This window comes from Aptenodytes patagonicus, chromosome 3 (genome assembly GCF_965638725.1).
Source record: "Aptenodytes patagonicus chromosome 3, bAptPat1.pri.cur, whole genome shotgun sequence".
In the NCBI taxonomy this organism is placed as follows: domain Eukaryota; kingdom Metazoa; phylum Chordata; class Aves; order Sphenisciformes; family Spheniscidae; genus Aptenodytes; species Aptenodytes patagonicus.
The window spans coordinates 24,709,308-24,733,551 of NC_134951.1; the positions used below are offsets into that span (position 1 = coordinate 24,709,308).

At 40.3% G+C, this 24,244-nt stretch overlaps 1 protein-coding gene across 7 annotated transcripts in view; it reads left to right on the forward strand.

Moving 5' to 3' along the window:
* Nucleotides 1–24,244, forward strand: part of ARHGEF10 (Rho guanine nucleotide exchange factor 10) — a 127,037-nt gene that overhangs the window by 56,496 nt on the left and 46,297 nt on the right. For 5 of the 7 annotated variants that reach the window (XM_076332892.1, XM_076332895.1, XM_076332893.1 and 2 more), the window contains 4 exons: nucleotides 1,490–1,582; nucleotides 3,064–3,234; nucleotides 5,103–5,248; nucleotides 9,742–9,917. In XM_076332892.1, coding sequence (XP_076189007.1) covers nucleotides 1,490–1,582; nucleotides 3,064–3,234; nucleotides 5,103–5,248; nucleotides 9,742–9,917 — 586 coding nt within the window. The remainder of the gene's footprint in view (nucleotides 1–1,489; nucleotides 1,583–3,063; nucleotides 3,235–5,102; nucleotides 5,249–9,741; nucleotides 9,918–24,244) is intronic. The other 2 variants (XM_076332894.1, XM_076332897.1) reach the window with 1 other exon arrangement.

The following is a 24,244-nucleotide window of genomic DNA, read 5'->3' on the forward strand; positions in this document are numbered from 1 at the left end:
ATCCCTAGGGATGATACCTTACAGAGGGTACACAAAACCCATTGCAAGGCTTTTAGGCTGCCTGTGTCACTGCTGAGAGCCTGGAAGCTCTGCTTGTCCAATTCCCCGAGAGTCCTGGATTGAGTTGTGCCTCTCAGAGCTGTCACCCTGTCAGGTCTGTTGCAGTGGTCGACCAAACACTGAAATTGGGTGCCCTAGGCAAACTAAAAAGTGAAGCTCTTAGGTTGCCTAGAGGAAGGTGGCAGGGGGGCTGATTCCTAATCTGTCTTCAGATCTTAAAATTAACTAACAACTTTTTACAGTGTGGCCAGCGCTACATAGGATTATATTCTGGAAGCCTTAGGCACCACGAAGATCAAACTCTCTAGTGAGCGTATAGTTGCTTCATGCCTCTCATGCTGTTAAAAGCCCGTTGTTCCAACAGAGGCATAACTTACACCTCTCATCACTGCTTGTCATTGCTGGCACTGGTACTGCTCAGAGCTGGGGACTCACAGCCAAACTCTGAGGACAGAAGACATTTCTGTACCTTCCTTTTTTTGTTTGCCCACCAGCAACGAAGACCAGAATCTTCACTGCTGCTGTTTGGGCAAAAAAAATGTTTGTGGAGATAAGTATGGAAACAAATTGTTGTGAAGCTGATAGTTGTAGCAATAAATAGCGGTTTAAGCACAACACCAGTTTAATATTGTTTGGGTTTGCTTTGTTTTTAATATTGAGTATTTCCTCTACTCTCCTTGTTTTGGGTTAGCTGTGATTCTGCCCAGAATATCTCCAAATACTGAGATGTCTTGTACAAACAGGGCTTTTTTGCACATGCAAATGAAATTTGTCTGGTTTTATCTGCCAGTTCTGATAACGAAAATAATGGATTCTTATGTTTTTCTTTCCAAACATAAATCAATGTTCTTTTCCTTAGTTTCTTTTAATAAAGAAAATGAAAATCTCTTTTTGTTTGCATAGCACTGAGATTATGATGTTTTCCTTAGATTTCCTCTTAAAAACACATAGGTAGTTAAGATTTATAGTCTCTTAGCCCCAAGAAATAGAGCAGCAGTAGTAAATTACAGATTATAAATCAACAGATCACTTAACATTTTTTCAAATTTAAGACCTTGAACAAGCACATTCCCTTTGTTGTGCTTGAAGTTAAGCAGATGTTTCAGTGCACTGCTTATGTAAAAAGCATGAATGTGCTGTATCGATACATACATAGGTGCTGCATTGCTGGTGCGGCTTTATCCCAGCTGTATTTATTTAAGGAGGAGATTTCAGTTCAGTGGCATGCCATCATTTTAATAGTGATTTTTTTTTTTAAAGATTTAATATTTTTAAATTAAATCTTTATAGTAAATGCAATCTTTACAGTACCACTGTTACACTTAACGTAAATGACGTAGAAGAATTTTCAGGAAATGTTTTCCTTTCATTCTGTAGCTGATGGAAATATGCTCATGGTAGTAAACAGTGTGGCTTTCTTGCATTGCAGCAGTGCCAGGAGTCAAGCCCCGATCGAATTACACTGTATGGTTTAATGATGAAACCTATCCAGCGCTTTCCACAGTTCATTCTACTATTGCAGGTAAATAATGTTTACCAAAGGGATGCTCTTGTTGTATTCTATGTGGTTTGCTTGTGGGATTGCGTGATAGCTGTCTTCTGCTGGAGGAGCACGCTGCAGTGGAAGTGACCACTGGATCATGGCGAAATAACAAAGAAAAAATTTCAGTGCATCATAACGTGCTGATCTCGTAGTCTGATTGCAGGGACAGGCAGTAAATACACTGCAGGAAAATCTTAGTAAACTAGATTTACTCTAGATTACTTGCTAGGTTAGATGTAGCTTGTAAGTCACTTTGCAGTAAAGCTGTAGTTCAAATGTGCTACTTGTTCATATCAGGTCATTAGCTAATAACACTTCAAAACACCACTAGGAACTTTGTGGCATTACTTCCCATTTAAGAAAAATACAAGAGGATGCAATTCATGCCTTGGATAGTTCAGAATACATGTGGGATGTGGAGCAAAAGTGTGCTCTCTCTCCCTGACTACTTGGCTCACAGGACCTGCTGGGGTGTGTTGCAGCTTCCTTCTGACCTGCAGTGTCTTGTTTTCCTTCCCATGGAAAGTGAGGATTTGACAGGGAGTCCTTGGGTCTCTTCTTAACAGGGAGTCAAGCTGTAGGAAGAGCACAGTTCCCCAGCGCAGACCTGCTCCAGACCAACTTATGCTGTTTGTATCTCCTTCCAGACCACGGCAGGTCTATCCCAGCGAGTGCTGAGTTAGCTGTGTTTTGCAGGTGCCACAGAGGAGGACAGGCTTTGGGATGCAGGTCCAGGAATTACTGTGGGAGAAGGAGCAGAGGTAGTCGTGCGGGGAGCATGTGGGTAGCTAGTTGTGGCGAGAGTTTTTGAGTTAGCAGAAGAAATGGAGTTAATTGCAGCAGGAGGCCGTAGTGATTACGTAGGGATTTTTAAGTGCTGTGGGAAAGAAGCAAAATTTTCATTCGAATTGTTCCACTGCATGCCTACAGAAGGGGAAGATTTTTAGAGGCTTTTGCAACCTCCATGAAGTAATGTCTCCTACTTTGGGATGAGCGTGCTGTCAGCATCTTAGTGAGGAATAATAACAGTAATAAAGATAATAAAATATTATTATGATAGTAAATATCAGAAAAGTTTAATTTTAAATAATTGTTTACAGACACCTAAATATTATACTATAATATTGATTTTCAAATTGTGCTTAATATTATTGCATTTTTTCTTTTACTTTTACATTTGCATTTTTTACACTTATTTTCAAGTTCCTTTGCTGTACTTTCTTCTTGTAAATAAGCAGTATGTGACCCCATTCAGTATCTTTTTAAAGAACTATTAAGGTATTTGGGAAAATAAGTTATGTGCTGTCTGAATATTCATTAGGTGTTCGTTCATCTTGTCCTTTAGTAGTACTTGGGTAAAGAATGTAACAATAACATTACATCCTGTAATCTTTTGAACTTGACTTTGAAATTAAATCTGATTTTTATTTTTTTTTTTTTTTTAAATCACTTCCCCTCAGGATATGTTGAAGAACACTAATAAAGGACATGCCGACAGATTACCTCTACAGATGGCTCTTACAGAACTCGAAACACTGGCAGAGAAGTTAAATGAAAGGAAAAGGGATGCAGATCAGCGCTGTGAAATAAAACAAATAGCAAAAGCAATGAACGAACGTTATCTGAACAAGGTTAGGAAGTAAGAATGTGTGATGAAAGAGTTAGCATATTATTAATTTCTGGGCCTTGAGCAATCTTTAGAACAGACATCAAAGAGACACCTGAGGTTTTTCTGCAGGGTCATTCTAGTGGTAGGTGTGAGATATGAGCTACCTGCAGGACTGAATAGGCTCGCTGGTTAAACCACTGTGTGCTGCAGCGGGCAACATGCTGAAATAGCAGCAGTATTAGTGTTCTTTGGCAGTGTATAGATAAAGCTGTTTCCTCATCCTGTAGTAAAGTCTCATACACATCTTCTGATAAATTCAAAATTAAATTTTGAATTTACAAAAATTAAATTTTTACAAAATTAGATTTTGAATTTATCCTGGAACTGAGGAATTACTTCTGTATAAAGGAAGGAACCAGTTCCTTATACTGCAGTGCTTCTGACTATGGAGCAGTTCAAGGTACGCTATTGAATGTGTCCAACATCTTTCTTGTTTCAAGGAACAGCCCAGTCTATTTCATTCACGTTTTCGGATCATTCAATAGAAATGTCTTTAAAGAACTGTAGAAGACGTTCAACAGGAAGGAAGTAACAATCTTCTTCACTTGAGTTTGTCAGTAGCCATCTGTACTGTTGGATATATGTATGCTTGTCTTACGTGCATCATACACGTTTCCTCCTTTCCCATGAGATGGGGCATAAATACTTCAATTACTGCTTTCATGAAGTTACAGATGATTATACTGGACTCATTCTGGGATGGAATAATGGGGACATGCTGAAGGAGTGCAAGGAGTATTTTTGTTTGTGATGCATAAAAACATAGTTTTCAGGAAAGAAAGTAGTCAAACAGAACGCACTTGTTTTAGGCTATTTATAAAAATTGGGATATTGAATTTATTGTCATACTGGAACAGTATTTCCATTCTAAGTGCATTAGAAGATGGATTCAGACATTTTACTTTCTAGTTTTCATACTCCTGCTTCTTGAAGCAGCTACTAATCATCTACAAATGGTTGAAGGAATTCAAGACACAGAACGTGCGTTTTAAGAGGTGGTACAGGTTTCCTTTTGTTAGTCTATATAAATTGTAAAATCTTCTATGTTCTGCACCAGGGGGACAAATTGAGATACACCTGGATAGTCACTCCAAATTACGTAGGGCCCTGTGTGCCTTGTGGCTTAATAGTTTTGGAACAATGCCAGGCAGGGTGAAACAGGTGGTGAAGGAGGTGGATGGATAGGAAACGGGTGAGTTACAGACCATTTTGTTCTCTTGGCCACTACGGAGGTGTATTTGACCTGTGAGGAATCAGTTCGTGCTTGCACACAGTGCTGATCCTCAGCCCTTGAAGGCAAATGGCAGGAGCAATTTACATGCCATACATCTTTTGTACATGCTATCTTCCTGGCAGCCTGTGGAAACCTGCCAGCCGCACTCCTCAGCTAGCTCTGTGGGCCCAGGTGGACAGAGCAGGCGGGACCACTCTTCCTCCTCCCACCCTGACTTCCCCCTTTGGGACGGCTGGGACCATGCATAGCACTTAAATGGGCTGTGAAAGAAGGGATGAGGGAAGGAAATAACAGAAATTGTGGAAGCTATGATTTTTTTTCTCTAGGGGACCTTTATCAACGTGGAAGATTTTCAGAGCAATTGTGTTCCATATTAAGACCAAAAACCGCTGCAGGCCATATTGCTGGCAGCAGAAGTTACTGTTCTGTAAATGAAAAGCAAATCAGTAAAGAGGCTTAATTCACTTGACAAATCCACCTGCGAACACTTGTACTAGGATGGCAAGTGATAACCTGTCGTATTTTCTTTTATTTTTTGGACTGGATGTTAGATGTACCGTGTATAATATACAATGTTGATTGGTTTTAAAATCTAGCTACTCAGCAGTGGAAACAGATACCTGATACGGACTGATGATATGGTTGAGACAGTTTACAATGACAAAGGAGAAATTATCAAAACCAAAGAACGACGACTTTTCATGTTAAATGATGTGCTGATGTGTGCAACAGTAAATATTCGGTAAGACTTGATTCATATCTTTTAAATGATCGTTCAAGCTTCAACTGGAATAAATGATACTTACTGAAATTTTTTTTTATTTTTGTTTTTACTATGGCTAATGATTTCTAGCAGCAGTCATAATAAATGGATAACTAGCTTTCTTACAGTCCTCTAAATGGCCTGCTGACGTTTGGAAGTTCTAGAGTAAATTTGTAAGAAAATTCTATCAATTGGAGATTACAGATAGAAAAGCTCTTTAGTGTCTAGTTATTGCTGTGTATTAGTCTTTAGCGGAGTGCAGGCATGCCAAGGTAGGATTTTTTTTTTTTCTCATCTTCCTTAAATTCATACTGTCACACGCACAAATCTGTAACTTGACACAAGTTGCAAATTTAAAAAAAAACAAAAACCACAAAACTAATGCATGTAGCCAGAAAAAACTTGGAACTCACTAACAAAGTTCCAGCTGGGGAAGGGTTTTTATCTCTGAGACCAAACATTGAAGGATTAAAGCTGAGGTGCTTTGAAGAAAGCATTTTTTCATGGTGCCTTCTGTGTTTTAGTTGGCTGTCATTATTACTGTTACTATACCTCTGTGTATGCCAAGGTTACACTCACGTTCAAATGTTGCTTGTGTCATAAGTTGCTTTATGTGATGGTACATTCTGACAGAGAAAACGTGAACCATTAAAATCTTCCAAGAACAGCTTTTCTGAAGCATAACATGAGTCGATATCTTAGTTCATTACTGAAGTATGAATACAGAACATATTTTTATAATTGTGTGAATGCTTGGTCTCATGTTAGTGAGTGAGAAGTGCCACTGCGCTTCAGAAAATGCACAAGCTTATGTCCAATTATCGTAGGAATTGTGACTTTTTACTCTCTTACAGTTTATTCATTTCTATAGTAACACCTGGATATTTTCTTAGGATTGTTTGGGAGAAAATTGCTTTTAATAATTTTACCTTTTCCATTACATCATTGTCTTGGATTTTTTTTTTTTAATTGTCCCTGAAGTGGCAACATGCAGTCTGTTTTCATTTTCCATGTGAAAAGTTCATGATTATGCCAAGTCTCTGGGTTCCTTATTAAGTCAACAGTTCTGGTTATCGCTAACAGCACTGTTGTTCCCGAGGGCATTAACTGGTTCTGAGCAACCTCCTTTGGTATGGTAATTGGGCATGCGTGTGTCATGGGGGTTTGCTAACTCTGAAGAAGTTTAATTATGGTTTTCTCTAGCAGTTAAGGTTTGCTTTCCAACCTGCTTATTTATATAACAGTGGGGTTTTAGAATAGTTGAATGCATTTCTGGCTTTATTTACTAGCAGAAAAACTGTTTGTGACTTCCTTGGAGTGTTCAGTTGCAGGTGGGTCCACGTGCGAGCTGTGTGTGTGGATTCAGGTTTCCTTCATTAATTCATGGACTGCTCTTAGATTTTTTAGTGCAGAAGGAACTACCTTTGTCATGCAAAATATAGTTATGGACTGAACGAAATCAACTGCCAAATTTCATGTATGATACCTGTATCCAGTCTAGAATTTTTGGTTCAAAATAAGTGTATGCTATAGAATGTACTGTTTGCCTGTTGGGCTCACATAGGATAAGCTTTATTTCTCTTCATTTTAGCTGAATAGAATAGAATAGAATCATTAAGGTTGGAAAAGACCTCTAAGATCATCGAGTCCAACCGTCAACCCAACACCACCATGCCCACTAAACCATGTCCCTAAGTGCCTCATCTACACATCTGTTAAATACTTCCAGGGATGGGGACTCAACCACTTCCCTGGGCAGCCTGTTCCAATGTTTAACCACTCTTTCAGTAAAGAAATTTTTCCTTACATCCAATCTAAACCTCCCCTGGCACAAGTTGACGCCATTTCCTCTCGTCCTATCACTTGTTACTTCGGAGAAGAGACCGACACCCACCTCGCTACAACCTCCTTTCAGGTAGTTGTAGAGAGCGATGAGGTCTCCCCTGAGCCTCCTTTTCTCCAGGCTAAACAACCGCAGTTCCCTCAGCCGCTCCTCAGAAGACTTGTTCTCCAGACCCCTCACCAGCTTCGTTGCCCTTCTCTGGACACGCTCCAGCACCTCAATGTCCTTCTTGTAGTGAGGGGCCCAAAACTGAACACAGTATTCGAGGTGCGGCCTCACCAGTGCCGAGTACAGGGGCACGATCACTTCCCTACTCCTGCTGGCCACACTAGTTCTGATACAGGCCAGGATGCCATTGGCCTTCTTGGCCGCCTGGGCACACTGCCGGCTCATGTTCAGCTGGCTGTCAACCAGCACCCCCAGGTCCTTTTCTGCCAGGCAGCTTTCCAGCCACTCTTCCCCAAGCCTGTAGCACTGCATGGGGTTGTTGTGGCCGAAGTGCAGGACCCGGCACTTGGCCTTGTTGAACCTCATACAGTTGGCCTGGGCCCATCGATCCAGCCTGTCCAGGTCCCTCTGCAGAGCCTTCCTACCCTCGAGCAGATCAACACTCCCGCCCAACTTGGTGTCGTCTGCAAACTTACTGAGGGTGCACTTGATCCCCTCATCCAGATCATCGATAAAGCTATTGAACAAGACCGGCCCCAGTACTGAGCCCTGGAGAACACCACTCGTGACCGGCCACCAACTGGATGTAACTCCATTCACCACAACTCTCTGGGCCCGGCCGTCCAGCCAGTTTTTGACCCAGCGCAGAGTCCACCTGTCTAAGCCGTGAGCCGCCAGCTTCTCGAGGAGAATGCTGTGGGAGACAGTGTCAAAGGCCTTGCTGAAGTCCAGGTAGACCACATCCCCAGCCTTTCCCTCATCCACTAGGCGGGTCACCTGGTCATAGAAGGAGATCAGGTTGGTCAAGCAGGACCTGCCTCTCATGAACCCGTGCTGGCTAGGCCGGATCCCCTGGTTGTCCCGCTCATGCCTTGTGAGCGCCCTCAAGATGAACCGCTCCATAATCTTGCCCAGCACCGAGGTCAGGCTGACAGGCCTGTAGTTCCCCGGATCCTCCTTCTGGCCCTTCTTGTAGATGGGCGTCACATTGGCAAGCCTCCAGTTGTCCGGGACCTCCCCCGTTAACCAGGACGGCTGATAAATGATGGAGAGTGGCTTGGCGAGTATAGAAGTTAGGCATCTTACCTAAGCTAGGTTTCTGTTATAGCAATGGTTTTCAAGGTGCATGCCTGCAGATTTACCCTGGAGCTGTAGACTTCTTCAGGAACTTGACACTTAGCTGCGCAGTATATATCAGCTCACGTTTCTTAACCACCTTTTGTCCAGCCTTTACAGAAAAAGTCAGATATTCCAGGAACCTGGGGACCATTGGTTCCAGACCAATTTTGTATAGCTGTCAAAAGACACATATTTCTACAGAGTACATGACCCTCAGAAGGTCCTTCTTCACACGTAGTCTAGATGACTGTCTCTAACCGGAGACTTAACTTTTAAGTAGCAGGAGTTGGACAGGGTGGATGTTATCCCTAGTGACTGAACAGTTGTGCCCTGCCTTGTCTTGTTTCCTTTCTTCTGAACTAGATCGAGAGTTTATAAATATTTACTTAAGCTGTGGCACTTGTGGGTTTTGTTCATACTTGCCTCTTTGATGCAACGAAAGTATGGCTGTGTTGTGAATAGGTAGCTGAGTAGCTGAACATCAGCATTAAGGTACTGTTCACAATAAATACACTTTGCTGATTTCTCCCAAGCATTTAACTTCTCTATTTCAGACATGCTTTCTGTGAAGTAAACCTTTTCTGTTCATTTTAACATCTCTTCTGTCCTTTTTAATAAGTGTTTGTTATATGTGCTTGAATGTGAATAAGGGAATGAAGGAAACAAAGGAAAAGGAATATTAATGCCATTTCTATTCCAAGTGAGCTTCCTCAGTGTGCTGTTTCCTCTGAAATGCCTGTTGTGATACATACTTCTTTTAGCAGCAGCAACTCCTGTGGGATTGCTCTCAGAAGCCACAGCAGTTGCAAAGGTCTGCTGTAAAGAACATCCTGGGCTGTGGGGCTCAGCAGAAATGTTAGCTTGTCAGCCCTTGGGAGGTTGTGTTGCCCTTCCTGCTGCCAGTAGTCATTCAAAGGTCCCATCATCTGTATTTCCCTAAACGTAGCGGTTACTTCTTTTTAGCACTGTTTCAAGTATTGTCCTGAAAGATGGCACAATCCGAAAGAATTAGGAAAAGATGGAGCCACGGTATCATCCTAAGCACTTGTATAAATATGTCAAAATGCACATTGATCTTAAAAGATGGTAATTTATGTTTTGTTATGGAAATGTAGGGACTGTTGTTGGCAGTCCTTTGCTGTTCGTAAACAAGATTATCTGCATAGCTGCTCTTTGCACTCACAGGAAAGGTCAGTCACAAAAGTCAGCCTGATGCATGTATTTGTTTAAAGTTGTGCATGGTACTCAGACTGATAAACAGCAGATTTTAGAAGCTAAAATAATAAATAGGATGCCATGAAACATAGTTGCTTGTCACAGCAATAATTTGTGCATCTTACAGCTCTTCCTACGAAAGCAGTGGCACTGTGACAACTGGCCAGAGGTATTTATTGAAGTGGAGTGTACCGCTGGGACAAGTGGAAGTCATAGAGTATGGCAGCAGCGAGGGCCAAGGAGAGAACTGCAGGTTTCCACCCCAGCACTCTGCTGAAAATGTCGTCATTAACTCTAAGCCAAGTAAGTGACAGGAGTTATTGACTTTTACAGACTTTTTTGTTAAAATCCGTATTTGAATTTCAATAGACTACTGAAAACAAAGGCAAGCATTTTGTGCATGCAGACTTCTGTAACATGAACAGTAATATAACCTCTTTCTTTGGAAACTGGGAATCCATAAAGTGATAGCCAGTCTCCTGCCTTGCAATGTGAATTACTTGTAATTGTCCTGGTTTAGGTTTATGCATGAATGCATAAAGAGTTTTAAAGCATGAATGTGTGTGGGCATGCAAAAAGGTGGTTTTGGTGTGGTGTGCCAGCTGTCCCATGGTAGCTGGTTGTGCATATGTTCTTCATCCCATAGTTAAAGCAAGGAAGTTTCTCTCAATAAAAATGACCAGCCACCCCATTACTGTGGAATAAGAGTCTGGGTACAAGTGGTTACTGTAGGGTAGAAGTTACTTCTCTCAAGCCCATAGTATCCCACCTTTCAAACATTGTAACAAGTGCTTCAGAAAAAATCTTCCATTTTAATTTTAATTAATGTTTTTGAAACAATGTGCCAATAGGTAATTTCCTCCTAGCCTCTCTCCAAAAACTACCTCAAGCTCTGAAGTTCGCAAGTTTTTTCTGTGCTTGTTAATCGCACCTACAGGCCTGCCAACTATGCTCAAGAGATGTATGAATTTCAAGAGTTTACTCAGTAGCTAGCCTTTCATATATCATGAGTTATTTTTATATCCTGTATTTTGCCTAAATACTGTATTTTTAAGTGCATTTAATATATCTAGATTGTGATCCCTATTAATGGACTATAACTTACATGGGTTTCAGTGCTAGCTCTGGGCATTATTTCACACTACGTTTATTTAATATTGCACCCTTGGCCTCATGAATTTTCCCACAGTTGTGCTGTAAGGAGACATAAATGTTATCCTTCAGAACGGTCTGAGGTGCAGCTGCAGCATTTAATATCCCCCATATTCTCCAGGATGGTTATTGTCAGGTCGTCTTGCTCCTCCCTTTGTAAATAGCCACAGAAAATTTTTATAGGTACTTATGTCTCAATTTCCAGGATGACTTCATTCTTGTAACTCCTTTTAAGCCTTAATGGCCTCTTAGGCAATGAGATTAAAGCTCTTATATTATCATTTACCAGCTGCTGTATGCATGATCCTGAGAGGAGTGTATATAAGGGAGCATATTACTTAGAATTGGGGGTCCCTCTTGTAGGTGATTGTGGGAGGAACAGCTTGTTGAATATTCCTGCTGTGACTTTGTGCAGCAGCTTCACAGCTGATTAGACCAAATCCTTGCCTGTCAGCAAGGTCAGATAGGGAAGTGGAGCATGAGGGGAGAAAGAAAAACCCTCTCCCAAACAGTCCTGTAGAACCTACTTGAACCTCTTGGCTTTGAGGTTTCTCAGTTTCATGATGTTTGGTGACAGTATCACAGAAAAATGAAATTACTTTGTACATCATTTGTAGTCTCAACCTTCAGGTTAAATGGTACTCAGTAGGTGAAAGATGAGCTGAACTAATTGTTCTCTTGGTAAGCTCTGATCATTGTATTAGTTCAGTCTTCTAATAAAAGGGATCAAATATAAGAATTAAAAAGAATATGAAGGATACTGGTTATACAAATGAATAAATCTTCCCTCAGCTTTAATCAAACGTTTCTGCCAAGTGATCCAACTAAATTGAATATAATCAGTCATGAAAGAGGAAGGGGGTAGCCTTGCTATTTGCATGTACTGCTGTATCTGCGCTAGCTGTTACTCAATGCAGACTTGTCCGAATTGGCCTGTATAGACAAGTTTGAATATACACCTAATTGTGTTAGTTATTCTGTAGAGTTGCCCCCTTAGTTCCAGTCTTCTTGGCTGCTAAAGGTTACAGAAGCTCAGAAAGTACAGCCTTCCTGCAAAGGGAAAGGACTGGTAAGACTTTGTGTAATAGTTCACTGTTGCTTGTTTATTTGCACCCATCAAGGTGCTGCATTTTATAGTTGATGATGACACAATCTTTATCATGGTAGTATTGCATCGTTGGTGAGACTATTGGGTATTTACCACAAATTACAAAGCACTACCAGCAAAATATTGTCATTCTGTGCCTGCAACTGCATGACTTCGCAGTCGTCACGAAGTTATGTTATGTTTCGCTCTGTTTTCAAAGTCTACCAAGGAACTGCTGTGGTGAAATCCCAGTGGCCTCACAGAATGTGGTTTTAATAACATCTAATTATCAAGAACAATTTGGGATGCTGCAGGCAAAATCCTGCTTCCATGATGTAGAACCGTGTGTCAGACCTTATTTTCAGCTCTCATTTCCAGTTTGTGGGAAGTGGAGAGATACAGAATAATGATGATTCTTTGTAAAAGTATTAAGTAGTAGGGGGGTCACCTCTTCCATTTCTGGAGGACTGAGAAAAGTTGGTTTGTATCTGCAGCACACCAGGTTAAGTACTTGACCCCTGTAAGGTTGATACTCTCACATTACTGCTGTGATTAGCAAGGATTCTTGATGGATTCTGGTTGTGTCCTTGTGAGGATTACTGGCTATTAGTTACACTTCTCTTATCATGGCACTTTTTTCTCTCCCAAAATCCTTTTTATGAGGAGGCAACTGTCATAAGTGTATCTCACTATTTATTATTGGCTAAATGTAATCGGTGCTTTCAGCTTTCTACGACGCTGCAAGAAAGGATAGTATAGTTTAAAGATGCAAACTTTACTTTGGGTGCTACAGAGAAATTAATAGCTGAATTTGAATTAATCTCATATAGACTGTAATATGCAACTGCTGAAAGGTTGAAAGGTTTTATGAGTATATATAAATCAAGGGTGTGCTTTAGTACTGTTCTAAGGTGGAAAGCAAGGGCTGTGTGAACTTGGTTTTCACTTGGCAAAGTCATCAATTTGCAGTTTTCTGCCCGGTTCTGCTTTGCATACCAGTCTTTTGTCTCTGAATTCTAGAGGAGAACACATTTAGGGGTTGTTAAGTTCATGTCTTTTTGTTTTAAGCTCTTTGTCTTTTGGCAGGAGAAACTGTGTGGCCTGAGGGTGTGAGGGGGGAAAGCAGGAAAACTTTCCCAGAATGTATTCTGCTATGCTGCTCCTGTCCTTGATGTGCTTTTGCCTTATCCCTGTTGTTCTCCCCTAGCACCAAAAGTAGACTATGAGTTCTTTTAGCTATGAACATGGAGAAGGATTGAAGTCTCAGCTGTTTGGCAGAGTCCTTTATTTGTATGATTCTAATATTGTTTCCTAGTGGAGTGCAATTATAACTTGTTTGCTTCCTGTAACGATATTTAAAGCAGAAAACATTTCACATTCTCAGTCTTCAGAAAAAAATAGAATGTTTATCAGATTGCATTTCTCTGAGCAAATCAGGCAAAGTCCTGTTTCATGTATTAGAGTTAGTCTTGCTAGAAAGTCTGTGAGTATGAGTCTCTGGCATCCCAACTGGACAGTTCCTGTGGAAGTAGGTATCTTAACTCTGTGTGCCAAGAGGCCTGATGTGTTAATTTTCTTCTGTAAAAACATTTGCAGAAAGATGCAAGATAAAGTTCTTCCCTAGTAAATCCACATACTGTTTCTGGTATGCAGAAGCACAGACACGTTCATAGTACCGAAAAGTTGAATTAATATAGGAAAAGAAGAATATTTTTGGCATGAACAGGAAGTTGTATATTCTTGGTTTTGATTTACTTGTGCTGGAAGAATTGTATTGTATAATGGAGTTCAGTAAGAGGTATTTGAAGCATATTTTAGGTGGTTGCGGGAGCATTTGACTTGTTTTTATGGTAAGATATGAAAACTACTATAATGGTAGATGAGGTTGCTAAATGGAAGAAACAAGAACTGTGATTCAAGACCTGAAAAGAACTCAGCAAAAGTGCTATGTAATACTGGGACGACCCTAGGTTATAAATGGTTGAAAAGCTCAAAAAGAGACACTTTACATAAGGAAGACATGTAGTTAAGGAATGTTAACTAGTGAATTCTGTTCTTCATCGCGGTTGTGTTGATACATGCATTGATTTCACCTCCTCTGTTCGTGTACTACTGAGAGTAATGGATTCAGCATTCACATCTCGGATATTGGTTTGTTTTTCCTTTCTTTTTCTCTTGTTTTTTTCCAAGATAGCTATAGGTAACCCGTTTATTATGGACCTGGGGAAATGAACATCAGGTTTAAGGGCTCCTGAATTTTAGTATTTGCTCTGTCACCGGTTTGCTTGTATGTTCATGGGTGAGTCTTGCTACTTCTGCACCTCAGTTTCCCCACGTATAAAATATGCTGTGCTCTGGGTGGGAGCCCTAAACACTCCTTTGAGACCTCAGACGTCTAATGTGTCTGAAGGGAGTCTAATGGAGGCCACAGATCACTTAAACATGCCCAGAGGTAATTGGTATCTTTGATAATCATGTTATCTCATAGAGGAATTGAAAGAGTAATCAGGGACTATTCAAGTACTAGGTTATTGCTAACTATTTTTTTGTGAATTTTCTGTCTTTATTTGTTATTTTAGATGCTGTAAACATCTAAAGCAATTAATGCATTTGTTCTGATGTTATCTTTTTTGCTAATATATGCTGCTTCATCCTGAATGATCTTTAGTGGTTGAAAGAATTTATCTGCTGGCTATTTCCTTGGTTTTTGGTTTACTGGAGATTTTTTTTTTTCGTTGGCTTTTGAGGAAGTTTACTGCATAGCTATATCCTAGTGAATGATACTCATTCAATCAAAAAGGGTGAGAAGTTGGACTGAATATATGGAAAGAGAGCACCAAGAAAGTTAAATATTACCTGTACGCTTCTGATAAAAAAGAGGATCGGTGAGATGGGACAGACTTTTTAGTAGGGCCTGTAGTGATAGGACGAGGGGTAATAGTTTTAAACTTAAAGGGGTAGATTTAGACTAGATATAAGGAAGAAATTGTTTACGCTGAGAGTGGTGAAACACTGGCACAGGTTCCCCAGAGAGGTGGTGGATGCCCCATCCCTGGAAACATTCAAGGTCAGGTTGGACGGGGCTCTGAGCAACCTGATCTAGTTGAAGATGTCCCTGCTCATTGCAGGGGAGTTGGACTAGATGTCCTTTAAAGGTCCCTTCCAACCCAAACCGTTCTATGATTCTGTGGGTGAAAGAGCAATGAATACAACTTGATTTTTAATATGTCATATTAATATGACATATTTTAAATACGCCTTCCAAAAAATATAAAAAGTATAGTCAAAGGCAAATTTGTAACTTCATATCAAAATGTACTGTATTCCCCTCTAGAAGAATCAAAAGTCAACGTTCACTTGCAAGTCATCCATCTATACATAAAATCACTGAAGATACATGTATTTCACTGCCCTTTAAAGCGGAATACAGGAGCAAAAATCAAACATACTGGCCAGAGTTTCAGTTTCTCAGACTCCTGGCACATGTTATTACGAGTTTGCAGCACTTTCCGCAAACTGTTGATGGGTCATGAAATGCAGTTTCTGTGCCGAGACAAATGCCTGTTTGGTGCCTCAGCGACGGTGACCACCCTGAGTTGTCAGTTCTCTGGTTCCCAAGAATAAAAAGGGTGAGCTGTAAAAGTTTTTCATAGCGATTTTATTTAAGACGACCACACTACAGAGATTCTGAAGAAGCAAAGGGAGAGAGCTAAGCATCCTGCCATTTCTGCGTGGGAAACCAGTGCCTGTCAGCAGTGTTCTGCTGCTGATCTTGTTGATTAGGAGCCATACACAGCATAGAACCATTTAATTTGAGCCATATGGCTAAAGGCTGAAAGAGAAAATGAGCAAGACCCATCTGTACTATATATTACGCAGTGATGAGCGTAGGAGATAACAGTAAAATGAAAAAACAGGTTAGCACGTTTATGTCTATGGCTGCATTTTAGTGTTATTTTTTGTTTCACAGGTTTACAGTTCATATGACTGAGATCAAACCTCAGCACTGGTAAACCATGGCTTCTCTCCTTTCCTGGTCAGACTTCCAGGGATACATTTGTACTCCCTTTCCACTCACCTGTGGTTTTGATCTCTGTGGGGTTTGTTTATTGTCAAATGTAGTAGTGATGACACTGAAGTGCAGGCATGATTCTTCTCTTCTGAGTTTCCTTCTGCTTGATGCAGTCACTTCGTGTAGGTCTCTGAGTGTTGCCAGGGAAACAGGTAGGGATGTTTGATGGGCTACAGTGTGCACTTGTGTTTATGTCAACATCTCGCTCAGTGGAAGGACAGCTCTTCTCAAAAACAGAAATGTGTTGCTGTGATAGCCATTACCATTAAAGCTGTTTTTTTGCTGGTTTGTCTAATGAGAAATACAGAATTGGGGAAGGAAGAAAAAAGTCAGTTTTATCATTACTTTTAAGGCTGAACAATCGTAATACAATGTCCAGAGTAAGCAAGACTAAATATTAAGTGGCGTATCAACTCTAGCATTGGTGATAAGGTTTTAAAAAGGATGATGTGGCATGAATTGCTAGATTAACTAACTTTCATCTCTGTGAAATATGTGTAGAGTAATAATGTAAATCTTTATTTTAAAACTGTTGAAAATAGTACTGTATGCTAAAGGAGATGTAATATGTTCATAAATGTAAACTATCATTGATATATACAAACAAAAGACCAGAGATTTTAAATAAATCTAACTCCAAAGAGCCTGTTCAGCTGAGCAAACTGGGTGACATTAAATAGTTCACTTGTTAAGTGGATATAAGTTTCTAGGTGGTGGATTAGGCATAGAATAAATTAGGTGTTACATGTTTGTCTCACTCACTTAGGATGAGATTCTTCTCTTTGCCTTTCCTATTCTTTATAGTGGTTATAGGGCTTGACATTTACCTCCTATAAACCTTTTTCTGTGTTGCCAGGGGTCTCATCCATGTCTTGACACAGAGTAGTAAAATGAGTAGAAACCTAGCTATAAGCAAGTGAGTATGAAAGAGGAAGGTAAGCTCCTCACAGTACAATTTCCACTTGAGTTGTAACAGATAGTCTGGTGGGAACTTCAGTGTAAACTTTTGGCAGCTTGGCCAGTTTACAATCACCTGCAGACCTATCTTGAGATCCCTGCAGTACTTTAATCGTTTAAACGCCTTCACACGTGTACTTTCACTGCCTGTTTATGTCAGTGTTTATCTTCTCACATCCAGTTCCTCTCTCACCCTTTGTGCCCATGCAGGCGCATACAAGAGGTTCTGTGGAAGGTAGTGGCTTCCAGGTCCATGCTGCCCTCAGCCTTCCCCTTTGGGATCTGTGAGAGGAAAGGGCCATGGCACCTTTTTTCTTTCATTCTAAAGTCTCTTTGCTTCCAGGATTTTCCTTCCTCGTGGGAACAGAGCCAGGAACTGGAGTTTCTCTGATTCTTACCTGCAGTCAGTACGTAGTCCAGGAAGACACCTGACCGTTGTCCTGGCTAGCGTGTTGTTGAGGAGCCGGGCTGTGGGGTCCACACTTGTCAGCGTATCGGGGCTTCGGTGTTTATCTCTCCTGTTCCCTACTGCTTTCGCTTTCTTCCTCATCTCCGGGACAGCACAGCTGCTTCTGTCAGCAGGAAAAAGATTTATGGCATTTTGTCTCTGAAATTCCCTGCACGGTCTGGATTAGCTGGAGTTTAATGTAATCCTGAAGCCATGTTCTCAATGTATGACCTACTTCTCACCCTCTCAAGAGGCTTTGCGTTTCCTTGGTGTTCTTGCATAATTTTACTCACAAATGGTATAGCATTATGAATTTAATACCTTACTCAGTATTTGCAGTTGCAAGCTGCTGATTTTATCTTCGCATTGCGCAAGCTGTGTGAATAAGCAGTTTTGTGGTTGGACTGTAGTTTTTGTGCAACTTGTTTCTTTGGTGTTCAGATCTGATACAACAAGCATATAGCGAGACAGGTCTCAGCATTCATGTAATTACCAGTCGAGAGCAAGGTATTAACAGCTGACAGGGAGGTGAAGCATGTTAAAAATACTTTGTTAGAGTTCAGACTTGGGAGGTTTGTTTCCCAGCTGTGCTCTGTGTGTACTGGGTGGCATGTGGTACTTGGTTCTTTGTCTGTGATTAAGACTTGCAGAACTCCCCTGTCTTGCATGGCAGTGAGAATAAATACATTAAAGAGTTTTAGAGGCTCAGATTATCAGATTCAATAATTTAAGCTCATAAAGATTACCTTTAGGTGCTTACATGATTAAAGTATGATTAGACTGAATAATGTCATTTCATGTTTATGATAATGCTCTTCATTTTAGTTGATTACGATGATAGGTCCTGACTGTATTGGTAATTAGACTTGCTTACCCCATGTCTGAATTTAATAGTTTGTGTTCTAGTAATCTCAGGGGTTTATTGCTTATCACTTAATACTATGTACATGTTTGTGTTGCTTCTTTCTGCACTAGGTTACTAAACCTAATTTAGGGTTATGCTGTAAAGCTACACGTGAGTAGCTGCTCAGCTTTTCATTGATGGCTGCCAACTAAGCTCTTGTTTTCTGAGATCATTCCTGACTTCCCATTTGCTTCAATTTCCAAACCTGGAGACTGATACCCCTCTCTAAATATTTGTGTAGTTTGGACCTGAGAGTATGATCTAATCTCAGGTGAGCTACAGTTGAGCTACAGTGGCTCAGATTTTTCAGGAGCATGCAACTGGGGAGATCATGGGTTGGATTTGGCGTGAAAGAACAAACAGGGGTAAGGCAGAAAGTCTGCTTTTCTCTTATGAACTTTAAATTGACCTGTGGGCTTGTTTAGGTCTTAAACCAGGATTTTGGATTCACAAGACTACTTTTTTGGTTTTTTTTTTAATTTTACTGAAATTCCAATTGGTTATTAAAATGCTTCTGTAAAGGAGAAATGACAAAACCCACATGCTTCTCTGAGGTGTCTATGGAAACAGGAGCAGCATGAGTGAGCAAGTGGAAAGACACAAATAGGAGGAGGGTGGTGCTGGGGGAGCTGTCAAGGGCTTTGCTTACATAACACAGTGTGCAAGAAGCTTGTTGTTCAGCATCTGAAAGTAAAATCTCATCTGCTTTGTCACTGGCTTTAACACTCATACAGAATTTCCAGGCAGAAGGTATTGGAGGTACGGATGCTCCTCCCTTGTGTATTAGCTGGTGCTTGGATTTGTCAAGTTCTGTGCAAGAGAAGGTTTCAGTGCAGCAGGGGATCCTCATCACCAGCCTTCCAGCGAAAGCTAGGTGTTCTGATGCAAAGGGTTTTGTAAAGGGAAAGGGAATAATACTTAACAATGGGGATCAGTATCGACTGCTAAATGAATGACAATGTTCCTGGTATTCCCAATATTCATAATCTGTTTGCCAGCTCTGTTTATCTGTTGCTGAAATAGATCGCGTGTATATGAAAATGTCATGTAAAGGTCTCCTTTTCTACTTGCACTGAGAAAATTGCTTCCACTAGACCTTCTTAGGGAGAATGTTTTTCCTCTGTTTGGCAAGATCTCTTCCCCAGAACAGCTGTAAGGTGTTTGTCCTTGTGTGTGTTGCGTACCAGTGTACCTGTAGGAGCAGGAACCAGTACCAAGTACAGGGGAAGAATTCCTCAATTGCAGTAATTGACTCTTCAGCCTTATTAATGGTTTCTGGTTTTCCTTCTTCAAATTAATTCTCAAAATCTTCAGAGAACAGGAAACTATTTTACTTCAGGTATAATGTTGTCTCTCAAGCGGTCTCCATTCTTGTGCTTCCTAAAGGTGGGCATCTTAACCTGAGCAGTGGGATGCTGTCAGCCTACTGTTACTTGATGAAAAAAATCAGTGAAACATTTCCAGGACAAAGTCACATGTAAACAAAACATTTGAACAGTTCTGACTGCACTTAAGTAGTTTTAAATGTATTACTGCTACATCATCATAGTTTAACCTAAACATGTTAACAATCTCATTAAATCTGTCCAGTTTATTATGAACTGATGAAGAATTCATCTGGTATCATGATGCTTTGCTTTCCAGAATGCTGTACAAGCTTCTCATGTTTAAATGTAGACTTAAATGTTGTGGAAGGGGCCTATTTTTTTATTATTTGTTCTGAGTGCATAATTCTATACAAGTATCAGTTTGTTATGCCTTCCTCAGACACAGCAACTTTAAAAGTTACCTCCCACATATATAACTTCTCCTCCCATCCCAGGTGATTTTTATGCTCAAGATGAGGATTGAATCTTTTCCAAATCTCTTCCCTTCATAACACTTGACGTTTCAGTGTGCTGCCTGGATGCACACAGATGGCTCAGTGGGAGGAAGCAATACAAATGCACTCAGCCTCGAAGACCAGATTGCAAATGGCAAATAAAATTTGGGATCTACCAGCCTTTCAGAGTAGTCTTCAAATCTGGCATGTTCTTCAAGCGTATCATTAATTTCGTGTTACCCCTCAGTAATGCTGGAACTATAGTCAGGAAAATAGCCTTTCTCAGTTTTGGTTGTGGTTTTCATATGTGAGCATTCGTGAGCTTCCATTTCGTGTAACACTTAGTCCGACTTCAGGGCTCTGTGTCTCTCAGAAGCAAAGTAATCTTTCTAAGGACCTTGAATTTCCATGACGCATCAGTTCTCACTTCATGTCAATATGGCTTTTCTCAAAGCAATTTATATTGATATATTGTGGTTTTGAACCATGTGGGGAAAAGGTCATTACTATAATCATGCTCAAGGCAGATCTTGTCAAGATTAGTTACTTTGCAGTAAAAGAGATACCCAGGAGTGTATCTATTAACAGTCTTCGGCTTTAACGTGATATACAATACAGAAAAGTTTGCAAGAATAGTTGCAATATTGAGAGTATACTGAATGAGGCTTTTATTTTACTTGCGTGCCATTTGAATTTATGTAATACTATTACTTGAAAAAATCCTCCTAACTGGGAATAAACAGGAGTTTAGTGTGGGAAGGGACCACCTGAGCCATTATGTTTGCTTACCTAGGAATAGATGTTTAAATTATGGGTGACTGCATCTACTCTAGGCATTGCAACACTTTCTTTTTCCCCTTTAGTAGCATAAATCTGTGATAAATTAGTTATTCACAAATGAGAATCAGAACACACAGCAAAAGCTAGTGGAAAATGTGTACAAGTGACAAATCAGCACGGTAAATAAATGTGTCCCTTAGTAATTCTTTGAAAGGAAGAATAGGGCGTGATCAGTTCAGGATTATAATATCCAATATTCTTGTGGTGCCCATAAGAATTGAAAATTTAGAGGAACCGGATAGACAGTGATCCCAAGGGAGCGGCTGCTCTGCCAGCGCCCATTAAAGCAGCTGCCGCTGTGCTGGCCGTGCAGGGAAAGAGCTGCAGCTGCTGGCTGTGCTGCCTAGCAAAGCAGCCTGCTGCCAGAGGTGGGAATTCTCCCCTCTGCCCACACCCGTGCACTAGCACACAGACACTTCTCTTGCATCTGTGTATTTATGTACAACCTTCCAAATCCTAATTTTGCCCAAGCCAAGTTAAACTGACTTTAACCACACCCAGGGAGTTTCCTGCAGGCTTTGAAAATGCCTGAATGTAAATGGGCTAAAATTGCTTCTGTTTCAATTATAAGAATTACTTCAAACCAGGTAAAACTGGTGAATTTAAAGCTGCGGTGCTGAGAGTAACACTGGGAAATGAGCAGGTAAAATAAGTGTTTAGTATTATACTCAAATATATCTCGGCTAAGGAGCAATTGTTATAAAAAGCAGAATCTTCCCACCCCAATTTTACATAGCAGCAAAAATCAATTTAAACTTTAAGGTCCTTTCCTCCCTCTAAAGCAAGTGGCAGTTTTGTTTTCTTTTTTAACCTTGAATATATTTCATAATAATGCTGAGCAAGGAATTAGGTATTTTGCATGAATTACTGGTTGTTGGCAGTAAACTTGCCTGTTGTAGGGAGGCATGAATTTCTCTGGTAAAATCTTAGCAACAAAGGAGTTGATGAAAAAAAATCCTGCTAACTTACACGTGGCCAAGATTTCACCCTTGATCTGTAGGTGGAATGCAAAAACCGTTGCCTCCGAAGCCACGTATGTGGTTATCGGTTACAGCACGCTGCCTTCTCTCCTGCCTGGGCACAGCATCCTCTGTAACACGTAGGATGTGTAGAGCCGGGGAGAACCTTCTCTAAACTCATGGAGGGTTTTTTTCACATTGGAAAAATAAGTTGTTCGGGAGCTTGATAATTAGCAAGAGTGGCTTAGAAATAGGAAGGAAGTGGCTTTATCATTTGTGAAACATTTCGAAGTACAAAAAGAAACCAACCACATATCTGCTTTGGAGTGAAGCCAAGAGGTTTTCAGTGCTTTCTATGGAAAAAAGAAAGATTGAACACCCACCCCAAAGTAGCCAGCAATTGAATGGTCAGGGAACATGTGTGGGCTGAAGCAGCCAGTCTTTGGCTGTGAACTGAAAAACGCATCTGATGAACAGACTAGTGTGCCCCCCCCGTCCCTCCTTTACCCAGGAAAAACGCTCTGTCAGACAATTCTCAGCCAGATCAACTGGTAGTCAACATTTCGTTAACCACCGAGAAGGTAATCCTATTTTAAAAGACATTGTGAGTAACCCTTACAGGACCCAGTTCAGAGGTGAAGTTGCTATAACTTGTAGCTCGTTATCCAGACACAAGCCAAGTGGTCAGTTCTCAGAGAACTCTCTTCTGATGAGTCCATCATTGCTGGTCTCTGAAGCCCAGTTATTTTTCTGTGTTCCAGCTTGTGCCCACTAAGGACCTCCATGAAAGATTAGCCGTGGCTATTGATCTAGTCCTTGATTGACTATTAAGATTTCTTCTTCATTTGGCCGTTTGTCTTTACTAGAACATCAGAGGGTGGAAGCAGGCTCTCTTTAATTATTTATTGATTGGCTTTTTGGCTTCCTTTCCAGTGCTAAGAACGTGGTCTGTAATGAATGAGCCTAAAATGACTTCCATTTGTTTTTTCTGTGTGACAGAATTTCAGATGCCAAGTTAGTTTACTTGCTTTGACACTCTTACTGCATCCTTTTTATCTTGACTTATTAAAAGCTTATAAAATATGCATGGTGCAGACAAAATAGACTCAGGTGACAATTACTGAATGAAATTCAAGATCTATGCCTTATTCCCAAGGCTGGGACAAGGATATTTGTAAGAGCATTTGAAGCTCCAGGAAGAGGATTGTAGAGGACAGCTCTTTTCAGGCACAATGGATGTATATACTGCACAGGGCAAGTCCATTTGCGTGAGTAGTTAAAGTTTTCTTTATGGCCTCAGTTGAAGACTGTGGTATAAAGTCCTGCAGCATCTAAGAGTTGCCCGAATGCTTGCTGTTATATGTTGCAGGTTAGTGTCCATTCTCTGATCTGCTTTCAATAATAAAATAAAATGTCTGGTAACTCTGTCTTTATGAACTGCAAAGAGTGATCTTGGCTTTTAAAACTTAAAAATAATGTAATTCGCTTGAGTGAAAATATCCATCCTATACAAGGGAATCCTCTCAAACTTTCAGCTTTTCACAGCCTGGTAGTTGTAAATTTTTCTCTTGGTTCAAACCCACAAGGATAAATTTCAGAAATACTTGTAGTATGTTTTTCAGTGCAGCAGTTTGATTTGTTTAGTAGCGGAGTTTCTAAATGACAGGTAAGTGAATGGACTTCTGTGAAAAACTCAACTAAACTGCCAATTACTTCTAATCAGTCTAAATTTTGTTTTGCAGAAGTTATCTTTTTGTTACAGAAATTTGGGGCAAGAATGATTTCATTTGTGTCCTTTACAGTGCCAAACACATTATCGTGGCTTTTGGCTAGATTTCACCAGACTTCTATTAACACTGACCCACCCCTTTCTTTGCAAGTAGCCCCATCAAAATTAACAATTTGATGTGTCTAGGAATTAGCAATTCTGGTGCTTAACAGATTACACTTATTGTAGATGTTAGTAGGAAAAAAGGTGTAAGCTAGCAGAAGAGGGGTACAGGGAGAGAAGTGTTTACAACTTTCAGATGTTGATTTTTCAAGTATTTGGATTGAAGAAAGTGAAAATGTAGCTTAATGAAAGTATGTAGTCTGCAGTTCTGGAAAAGTGTTTAATTTTTTTTTAAACAAATCTGCAAACATACTCTATTGACCATAATCTCAAAACTCTTCTTCTTAGGTGTACTTTGCAGTCATTTCTTTTCATTGTGTACAATAAATGTAACCATCTTTTCTTACGGGCTGATTTGTTTTTAAGGGTAAGAAAGGCTAGATTGTTCTTTTAATTAACATTTAGAACAAGCAAAGAAGGGTGGATGAAAGTTGCATCTTTTCTCCGGCTGGGTAAATAGGAGTAAGTGCAGTCATTCCCCTGTTTAGTGCTCAAGGG